At 44.8% G+C, this 11,415-nt stretch overlaps 1 protein-coding gene across 1 annotated transcript; it reads right to left on the reverse strand.

Annotated features, from left to right (window-relative positions):
• Positions 1-948: 948 nt before the first annotated feature.
• Positions 949-2,907, reverse strand: LOC119308549 (60S ribosomal protein L15-2). The gene is made up of 4 exons (XM_037584682.1): positions 2,788-2,907; positions 2,518-2,684; positions 1,482-1,679; positions 949-1,384 (listed from the first exon to the last, which is right to left on the reverse strand). Exons 1-4 carry the CDS (start codon positions 2,789-2,791, stop codon positions 1,139-1,141), a joined length of 615 nt encoding a protein of 204 aa, XP_037440579.1. The 5' UTR covers positions 2,792-2,907; the 3' UTR covers positions 949-1,138.
• Positions 2,908-11,415: the final 8,508 nt, after the last annotated feature.

Here is an 11,415-nt window from a genome sequence, read left to right on the forward strand (position 1 = left end):
TGAAAAATTGTAGCCGGCCCAATCCTGGGTCCGCCCCTGCCGGGAAGCAGCGCGGGACGGCATTCTTGGTCAGCGTGCCACTTCAATGCCGGAGCGTCAGTGTCTAAGCCGACATGAATGCGGCCTTGGTGCTCTAGAGCGGTGTTGTCCGCTTCAGGCAGGAACGCACGCGAACTGAGGGAGGGGTTTGTGGGTGGGCCATGGTAGTCAAAAGCAGGCATTGCAGTGGTCCGGACACGCGTAAAGCCAAAAATCACCTACGATCCGAGTGAAATAGGAGAGCCTCACGGAAAGTGGGTTCGGGCGTTCGGCAGACGGAGGCTCGGCCAACACCATTTCGGAGTTTTCAGTTTCTTTGATAAAATGGGGAGGTACGTTATTTCTGCCAAAGAAACAATATTGAAATATCATCACAAAACGTCCTCCACATATACAGTAAGGTCCAAATTTATGATTAAAAACTTAGATCACTCAACTAAGCAAAACTGCAAGAGCGTGAAAAACTATCCTTACAAGGCTAGCCGAAGTCATCTCACTAAGATTTTCCCTTCCTTAGGCCCTGTTCATTTAATCCCCTCGCCACAGGGATTGGAGGGGATTGGAGAGGTTTGACAAGGATTTTGACTTGCAAGGGATTTAATCCCCTCCAATCCCTTTCAAACCACTCCAAACCCTGCCTAACCGAACAAGGCCTTAGGTGGACACGAGCATATCCACTGTCCAGTGGTTGAAAAGAAACCCGAAAGAATTAGCAGAATTTCAAAAAACAACTTTCATATTTGAGCCACAGAGAATTGCATACCGGCAAACTCTAAAAAAATTGCAGCCAACATTTAAGAGAAAACCAGTAGTAAGCAGTATCACCCAGATGAAAACAAGCAATGGAAGAATTTCCAATATGTAAAGAGATGAAAAACATCATAACATTATAAGGTAAACCACCAAACATATGACACCATAGCACACAGCATACGATTACTAATTCAATCCTTGTTCTGGTAACACAGGCAAATAGCAAATAGTTCAACAGATATTGCCTCGACATAAAGGTTCTAGCACGAGCTTCAAGGAGTTTCCGAACAAAGGTAGCAAAATCTGATGGTTCAAACGAATACTATCAAGGTGTGCATAGGGCAGCTTAACGGTAGCGGCGGAGGGAGACGGTCTGGTTGCGCTTCCAGGTGGCTCTCCTCGAGGGCCTGTTCTTGTGGTGGCGGTGGCCCTTGCCACGCAGACCACGGAATTTCTTTCCGGCTGACGTGAGTCCGCGAAGCTCACGGTGCTTGTGCACAGGCTTGCAGAGCCAGTTGATCCTTGGGTCGTTGCGGACAGCACTGTGAGCAACATCAACAAGGATGACCTCAAAGTACTTGTAGGTAGAGTCCTACAGAACAAGAAATGCACAAGCAGAAAATTAGTGAATATCAGACTTGAGAATTCACAGCCATTTCAACACATCATAGCAACTAACAAGTATATACCTCATTCACCCAGTAGGAGTTGAGCACACGAAGACCACCCAGCCTGCGCCCAGCTCTTTCTTCAGCAACAGACCTCTTGTTCCTCTGGAACTTGAGCTGGGTAATACCCTGGTGCTTGGGCTTACCATAGACAATACCCTTGGGCACTGGCCTCTTCCTGCCACCACGCCTGACACGGATACGGTAGACCACATACCCCTAGACACAAGGAACATACGATAAGCAAAGGGAAGCAATTATATCGTGGAGAAAGGAGTGCAGAATAAGATAGCTGCCCAAATCGAAGCAACAAAAATTACAAACAAAGACATGCATCAATTATTGGACCAAAAGCCATAAGCTATGCAGCAATGCTTAATGGACAATTAACATTTCACTAAAGCATCCAGCACAACCAATTGAACCCTCAAATCCTAAATCCAATCTATAAACCGAAGGAACTAACTGCGTATATGTCCAATGAACATGCTTCAGCGTGCAAGGCTTGCATAGAAACAAGCATTCAACAATGAAACAAGGCAAGCATTTAGACATAAATGATGCACTTAACTGTGTCCGCAGTACATAAGTTTCAGATTACAAACTGAATTGCATGGTCCAAATTACTACGTACTCAGAAACAACCGGGCAATGAACACAAGCGGTTAGAACTTGTAAAGTTGGTAGATAACACAAGAGACAACCAGATAATGCCTCGTCGTGTATTTTAAAAACATGTGTTCGTGGCATCATGACTGGAGTAAGTTCAGATCTGTTCCAAAAGACCAAGTGGCATCATGACTGGAGTAAGTTCAGATCTGTTCCAAAAGACCAAGTGCAGTTTATGCAGAAATATGGACTGGAACTTCCATCACCTAAAACAAAACCTAGCTTCGACGGGACAGAAAAGACACATTTCCCCCGCATAACGAACAACCAGAAATACAGACGAAGAAAACTAGTCGACCTAGGCCAGCTATCACAGACATACATGTACCCAGCCATGGCATCGCACAAGGAACACAAGGGAGGATCGGATCTAAGAGGGAAAGCGAACCTGCTTGGCCTTGAAGCCGAGACGGCGTGCCCTGTCGGGGCGGGTGGGCCTGGTGATGCGCACGATGGCCGGCTGCTGCCTGTACTCCCAGCAACGCACGCGCTGCACGAACCTCATCACGTCCGACTGCTTCCTCCTCCATAGCTCCGACACGAACTTGTACGCGCCTGCCACCACGAATCCATCAAAACGAGCGCGCAATAATACGTGCGAGAAGGCAAACGGGCGAGGTTGCGGGAGGAAGAGGAGCTGGTAGACGGAGGGGCTCACCCATGGCTGCGGCTGCGGCGGCACAGTGCGGAGGCGGCGGGGAGGGGGAGCGTGGAGCCTTAGGGTTTGGGGAGAGAGTGGTCTTTTAACTCCCGGGCAGACCTGGCAAATGGGCCGGCACAGCCTGGCCCCTATTAGACGTGCCTGGCATGGCCCACGGCAGCCCGTTTATAAACGGGCCGTGCCGTGACAACACGCGTGCAGCAGTTCCAGGTCCAGGCCCAGCACATTAGTTAGAGGTGTTGGGCCTGGCCCGTTTATCCCTTATGGAGCACATGGTTTTGGGCCATTTGGGCTGTTTCGGCCTATATAAAATTAATTCTGGAAAATTTTAAAGAAATGTGTCGCGTTGTGCCGGCACGCGGGCCTGTCCTCGTGACCCTGACACAGCCTCAGCCGTGCCGCGTGCGAGGTACGACCCATTTAACAATGTGTCGGGCGGGGCCCATGATGTGTCGGGTATGCGAGCTAATGGGCCGATACGCCAGGTATAGCCCAGGTGGCCATGTCTGCTCCCGGGTGTCTCTAAACCCTCATGAATAGTAAATTAAAAAATAGAAAGCTAAATCTGAAATTTTGTGACATCAAATATGCTCAAACTTTGTAGGTGCTTGCAAGATTTGATGCCCAAAAAACATTTGAGGAGCTCTACACAAGAAAAAGATTTCACTGCTCAAAGTATCGAGCACTTTTGAGCATTGATTTTTGCTTCTCATGTGTAGAGCTTGTCGGGTGATATTTTTAGACGAAAATTTGCAAGCACCTAAAACATTTGTGCATATGACTCCATGTCGGCAGGAATCACCTGAAGAAGCAGGAGGGACTAAACTTATCTGGTTTAAATTAGGGGCTAAGATTTGTTGGTTTTGAAGTTAATGGACCATTTGTGTACTTTTGAAAAAGTTAAGGAAATGAAAATTATATTTTTCTCCCTTAATATATAGTATTGTATCATCTTTTTTCTTAAAGACAATTTAGCCATTATATAGCGAACATGGAAAACAAACATCGATGGCACTATCTTGCTCTGGTCTTACTGTCATTTGTTACTTCTAATAAACCACTTGAATCAGCGCCTCATTTCTCCTGATCCACAAGGGATAGATGCCACCGGTAACTGGTTCTATAGGGGGGACATTTTGTGCTCATGTAATCATTGTCCCACTCACACCCTATTAAACGCGTTTCCTTGGAAATCAGTGAATTATCTGATTCAAGCTCTACTCTGCGCATTTGATTATTCAAATGAAGCATGTTGCCAGCTAATAGAACCATGCAAATGTGATGTACTGTCCTCTATAGCTGGTTTTATATCAAATGAACGAGCATATTGTGGCACCACCCGATCTGCACATGTTGTAGATCCCAGAATATTCGGTATTCTATTGATCTTATTAATCAAAATCTCGTAAGAAGTCATGACCGGGAGGGCAACCACTGCCTTCCGACAAAGAAAAGAATTCTCCGAGTCAATTACCTGGACAACCACAATTGGTTGTGCATCGCTCGATGCATAGGCCTGGGGTTATTCTAATCTTTGAAAGAAAAAAATCCTTGTTTCCTTATTATATTGGGTACTTCTTTCGTTTCAAAACATTTGAAGTTCAAAATTTGTCCAAAATCAAATCTCCTCAAGTTTAACAAGTTTATAGAAAGTTTTACTAATATCCACAGCATCAAGTATATATACTACAAATATACATTGTGACGAATCTAGTGAAACTAATTTGGTGTACTAGATTTTAATATATTTTTCTATAAACCTGATCGAACTTAAGGAAGTTTGACTTAGGACAAACCTAGAACTTTATATATTTTGAAACAAAGGGATTATGTTTTCGTTCATTTGTCAAGGGTTATGTAAGTGTATCTAGTGCCCCTCTGATGTTTTGGACGATCAATAATAAAAACAGTTAAGGGGCTAATGTGTTTGTGAGCGTACATGGGTGGAAATGTATCTAGTGCTCCTTTGATGTTTTGGACGATTAATAATAAAAACAGTTAAAGGACCGATGTGTTTGTGAGTATACACTGGTTAAAGTCCCTCTAGTTTAACCGAAGAAATACCCCTAAAAATTGTGTGAAAAAATTAAAGAATTCAGAATACCTGTTGAGGAATATGAGCCGTGGTGTAGACTTTTGTTTACTAGTCTCATTTGGCCACATGGCAAACCGTACTACTAAGGGGATACAAGTGAAAGCCAACATTGAAGTCTTCGTGCACATACTCAATTGAACCTAATTCTTCTTGAAAATCTCATTCCAGGCAAGCTATTTAGGTGTTTGGATTAGAGAGTGGTAATGTAAACGGTTAGAGAATTAGATCACACTGGTAACAGGAATGTAATGGATAAATCTCTGTTACGTTTGGTTGATGCCCGTAAAGTAACCAGAGTTATGGTGTCTTCTCAGGGGTCGTCGCGGCCGGTGGCTGCAAAGGGAGGAGAGCAAACAAGGGACGGGAAGGAGACTAGGCAAGGGAGGACTGGTGACAGAAGAAGGAGGACACAGGAGGGAGGGCGCAGACGTGCGGCCGGTGGCTGCAAAGGAAGGAGAGCACGCAAGGGACAAGAAGGAGAGTAGACAAGGGAGGATCGATGACAGAAGAAGGAGGACGCAGGAGGGAGGGAGCCTCACCTTGCAGCTAACAGTCCGACCAGCGACGAGGGCGAGCTAGGGCGGCATGAATGGGGTGTCGACTAGGAGAAGGCGCGCATCCGGTTACTAGTCAGTCATCAGAGATGGGAGAAGGTGGCTCGGAGGGGATCGGGGAAGCAGCAGCGCGGAACTTGAAGGAGGGTCGAGGTGGCGGCGATGCTGGTGATCATGGGAAGAAGAGCTGTGTGCGGTAACACAACCTTCACCGAGGGGTGGGTGTGGTACTGGTATCATCGAAAGCTGGCATGGGAAGTGTAACACCCCAAATTTAACCATAATTTTTATTAAGTAAAAATTTGGCTAGAAATAAATTTTAGAATTATACTGATTCATTTATTAATTTGAGAGCCTTCTCTGTTCTCTGCTTTCCAAAATACTTCCCTCCATTTAGGTTCTTCTTTTTAGTATTGTGGGCTGTGGTTGTTTTCTTCAATCTTTTCTTTTCTGTTTTAAGTAAAAATAGGAAATATTTTCATGATAAAATTTGCCAACAAATAGCATTTTCAATGCTTGAACTTGTCTATTGCAATAAAACTATCTCAATTTTTTTAAAATTCCCTCAAGCACCTCCCCTACCCTATGACACTACCCAATGCAATTTCTTCCACCAAAATTTTCTTTTACTACTTTAAATATTTCCAAAACTAACTAACACCACTTCTTAGCATCCTTTGAGTTTACAAAGGAACTCATTTCTCCCTAAACTTTGTGACCTCACCAAAATTTCCACAGCAAGACCTTAGCACCTACATTCAATTCCTCCAAGATTATTCGGGTCCATAGTTCAAATAATTCAAATTTCATTTGAATGAAATTTGGACCATATTTGGAATATTGCTCAAAACCATATCTTCCCTACTCCAAAAAATTCTGAAATTTTTACACCAACTCAGAGTTGCATCACAGAGACCCCACAAAAAAATTCATACTTTTTTCAAAATGCCTAGCTAGCATGGCATTTCGTCGAACACCTTCTGTGCATATTGTAGCACTGTCAAAAAAGTTCAGTAAAATTCAGAAACGGACAGTGGGAGAGGGAAGCGGCACCGTGCACTGCACTCCATCACCACTCCTCCTCATCCACACCTCCATCCATCTTTATTGGGTCTCCGGGGTCCCTCTGGTCGGCCGCTCACCGACGACAGCACAGTGGCTAGCCGGTGCACCTGCCACCGCCCTTGGCAGCGGCGGATGAATGGATCAGCTCGGCCGACCAACGCCTTCACTCCCCAATTTCTCCCCTGCCTACCTCCTCTCCACGCGTCGTCTCTTCTACGACGTTCACGCACCGTCCGAACCGCACCTTGCCTGCTTGGCAGTCGCCGGAGACGGACACCCCAACCACACCCGTACGCGAGCCGCGCCGTGGATAAGGTCACAGAGCTCAAACCTCATCGCGCTGGCACTTCGAGAGAGCTCCACCAAGCTCTCTAATCGAACACCGACCACGCCCGCCGCCCAAACCAACCCCACCGACTGGAATTACTCCGCCGTGATCCACTCCGCTCCGACCACCCTCGCCTGCCTATATAAAGGCCGCCTCGGGTCTCGTTTCGAACTCACCCGCCTCCACCTATCCGCAATCACACTCTAGAGGGATCAAACGACCCCGGGGAGGTCTTCTTCACCAACTCCGGCCGCCCGATCCGCCTCTGCTTCTGAGAAGAAGCCGACATCGTCCGTCCACCCCCACCTCCCAAATTTCACCAATAGCCTCCTAATCCACTCCCCCGTCTGTCCCGCATGTCAATTTGACGATTGGAGGTTCCTTCGACGAGATCCAACATCACCTGAAGCTGCCGCCCGCCGGAGTCACCGTCGCTATGGTGCTCGCCGGCGAGCAAATCCACCACCCACCGACGCGGAAGAACATCCTGAGGACGCCTGCACCATTGCCATCCCTTGCTACGCCGTGATCGCCGCCGGTGACCTCCCCTTTCTTCTTTGTTTCGGCGCGAAGCATGCCCAAGTTCAAACCTGACGGGTGGGACCCACTCGTCAGACTTCTCTTCTTTTCTATTTAGTTCGAACGCGTATTTTCAGAGAATACCCTTTTTCTATAGGTAAAGCGTATTCCCAGCCGAACCGTTTTCTTTTTATGTTTTATTTAAAACATATTTGACCGTCACTTTGACTGCCTCTAGTTTTTAAACCGTAACTCCAAATGACCTGATTCTTTTTCTGACATCCCTCATTTTTCGTCTAGTTTATTTTAGTATTTATTTAAAAAACATGAAATACTTTTTTGGTACTATTTTGGAATTATGTGGTAATTGCAATATTTTTGAAAATAAGAAAATGGAGGGAAGATAAAAATGTCAAAGTATTGGAGTGCACCCAATCTTTCTGCATGCTCAAGGCAAGCATCTTGAGCACATGATATGGTGAATGCATAGTTGTTTGTTTGCATGTAGAATTGAATTATGAATATGTTGAACTCATATGAAGTTTGCATAGTATTGGTCATACATGCATGACCCCCCTTGATGGTGTTTTATCCTCTTGATGTACAAGTGAGTAGGGTTATTTTCATGTACCATATGTGCCTGTGTTGGTCCAGGATAATTTGCAGGAAGAATCAGTCACGAGAAAAGTGACCGTGAGACTGAAACCTCGTTGTGACGAGAATGATTAGTGAGGGTATGTTGGGATATACCAGGTGGTGACCCTATTGGGTACTGCCAAGGAGTTATATTGTGCTAACCACTGCAGGAAAACTTAAACCTCCTGAGTTGACCATAGATCGAGTCTTGTTTCGGTAACCCCCATACTTGTTTCGTTCTACCTGTAGGATCGAAAAGAGGTGCCTGGAGGGGGGAGTGATTAGACACTCAACACACAAAGTTGGCAGTTTTTAAGTTTTTCAAGTTTGGGTGGAGTTTAAGCATAAGTTTAACCATTCACAATACAAATCAAGCAAGCATGCAAAGAGTATATGAGCATCGGAAAGTAAAGCATGGAACTTGCAAGTATGTAAAGGGAAGGGTTTAGAGTATGCAAACGCAATTGGAGACACAGATGTTTTTGTTGTGGTTCCGATAGGTGGTGCTATCGTACATCCACGTTGATGGAGACTTCAACCCATGAAGGGTAACGGCTGCGAGTCCACGGAGGGCTCCGCCCACGAAGAGTCCACAAAGAAGCAACCTTGTCTATCCCACCATGGCCATCACCCACGAAGGACTTGCCTCACTAGGGTAGATCTTCACGAAGTAGGCAATCTCCTTGCCCTTACAAACTCCTTAGTTCACTCCACAATCTTGTCGGAGGCTCCCAAGTGACACCTAACCAATCTAGGAGACACCACTCTCCAAAAGGTAATAGATGGTGTGTTGATGATGAACTCCTTGCTCTTGTGCTTCAAATGATAGTCTCCCCAACACTCAACTCACTCTGATAAGATTGAATTTGGTGGAAAGATGATTTGAGTGGAAAGCAACTTGGGGAAGGCTAGAGATCAAGATTCATATGGTTGAATTGGAATATCTTGGTCTCAACACATGAGTAGGTGGCTCTCTCTCAGAAAATGGGTAATGGAAGTGTAGGCACGATCTGATGGCTTCCCTCATGAATGAGGAGAGGGTGGAGGGGTATATATAGCCTCCACACAAAATCTAACCGTTACACACATTATACCAAACTCGGTGGGACCGAATCAGAAAACTCGGTTGGACCGATTCAGTACATATGTGATCGTTAGGCAATTTCGGTGGGACCGACATGTCATCTCGGTGGGACCGATATCATTAGGGTTAGGGCATAACGTAATCTCGGTTGGACTGATTACTCAAACCCGGTTGGTCCGACTTTGGTAATAAGCTAATAGAGAGTTGGTCAGGCAAACTCGGTGGGACCGATTCGCTCGTCTCGGTGGGACCGAAGCGTTACGAAAAGGAAACAGAGAGTTTGCATTGCAGACTCGGTGGGGTCGATTGCTTATCTTGGTTAGACCGCACGTTATGAAGGGAAATAGAGAGTTTGCAACCCCATCTCGGTGAGATCGAGATCCCTATCGGTGAGCCCGAAAAGACTAGGGTTTCTGGCAGTGGCTATGTCAACTGAACTCGGTGGCGCCGGATGGATCAAATCGGTGGGGTCGAGTTTGACTTTTGGTTTGGGACATATGTGGATATGAAAAGGTGGTTGAGGGCTTTGGAGCATATCACTAAGCATTTTGAGCAAGCAAGCCATTAAGCAACACCTCATCCCCTTTTAATAGTATTGACTTTCCTATAGACTCAATGTGATCTTGGATCACTGAAAATGGAAAATGTAGAGTCCCGAGCTTTGAGCTTGAGCCAATCCTTTGTCCTTAGCATCTTGAAGGGGTTCCACTTTCTTTTGTCCATGCCACTCCACTGTTGGACTTATCTGAAATATACTAGATGAAAGTATTAGTCCAACAAGAGATATGTTGACATTAATTACCAAAATCACCCAAGGAGCACTTGTGCTTCAATCTCCCCCTTTTTGGTAATTGATGACAACATACATCAAAGCTTTAGATAAAGATATAGAGAAAAGCAAATAAAGCTTTGGAAAGACATGTAACATGCATAGGCTCCCCCTACATGTATGCAATCATGTAAATATAGAACATAGGATCATGTGAGTGCATAAGCATGACAGAGCAAGCAATGAGTTACATGTATCTTGGCTATATGCATCAGAGAAAATGGTGTGAACATGGGAAATGTACCTTCATGCTCATGAGTCCTTCTTGCAACCAATATGTACGTCAGCAAGAGATCCTCATGTACATGAGTGTGATGCATATACTTACCTTGTGGTCTTGAACTGGCTTTGGAAGAGATGAACCTGAGTAAACAAGGTTAGACAACACAGAAACATCTACTAAGCAGAGCAAGAATAGTAAACCAAAAGAGTACCAAGATTGGGATGACATGTGGAGAGTGAGTACTGGGTACTCTAATTAGTGTAGACATGTCCCCAAAGATAAAGATGTGCAATGAATTTTAAGATTTCCTTCCCTTAGATGTCTTGCTCCCCTGAATCTTATAATGGATACTGGGAGAAGATAGGGAATAGAAAATCAGAGCAAAGCAAACACAAAAACAATATGAACATGTATTTCCCCTCTAAAGACATGTAACTTCTCTCCTCTTTGAATACCAAGCAACAGAGGTCTTTCTTTTGAAAAGAAAACGAATGTCTCTCTCCCCCTGTTGGAGTGATTTAGCTTTGATGTGAACTCTCTCTCCCCCTTTGACATCAATTTCCAAGAAGGGTCTTCTGGAGTGTGAGTCAAAATAGGTTTGGTCCTTGAGTCACGGAGCAAAGCAACACATAGAATATGATGCTGATAGAGGATAAGAATCATCGAGTGGAGCTGGAACAAAATGTGCAGAATGCAAATGACAGAGTGATTTCTCAGTGTTGAAGTTGGCTAAACCGAGTTGGTTCCTTCGGTGGCACCGAAAAATTTTGGTTTGACCAAAAGAGGCAAATCGGTTTGTCCGATTTCATCACAGAGAAAACACTAGTCACCTCAGCTCACTAGGCAAGAATGATCTCACAAGGATTTTCAGGGAATTAACTAAAGGATTTGCAATGAATTAGATGCAGAGAAATGCAGAACAGAAATAAAAAAAGAATAAGTCTAGATGAAGTTTTTTTTGAAAGGGGAACAAATATGCTTGAGACAGAATGCAATAACAAGAAGAAACACTAGAGAACTTCATCTAGAATAGGTCGGCGACAATGTCACCTATGTTAGAGTATATTGACTTAGGAGTCAAGTGAGGACACTTGATCATAGGTCATACTCATCGTTTATGCTCAAAATGGGGTTGCCATTTTTCGTTTAAGCATCTTGATGTATTCACATCTTGTTGAGTTGCTTTGATCCATGACTTGGGGTAAAGCTTCTCTAAGATGGAATAACATACCTTGGGTGGTGGTGTTTGAACTTGATCATGTAGTTGAACTTGTGTGTGATGCTCAATGTTG

This window comes from Triticum dicoccoides, chromosome 5B (genome assembly GCF_002162155.2).
Source record: "Triticum dicoccoides isolate Atlit2015 ecotype Zavitan chromosome 5B, WEW_v2.0, whole genome shotgun sequence".
In the NCBI taxonomy this organism is placed as follows: domain Eukaryota; kingdom Viridiplantae; phylum Streptophyta; class Magnoliopsida; order Poales; family Poaceae; genus Triticum; species Triticum dicoccoides.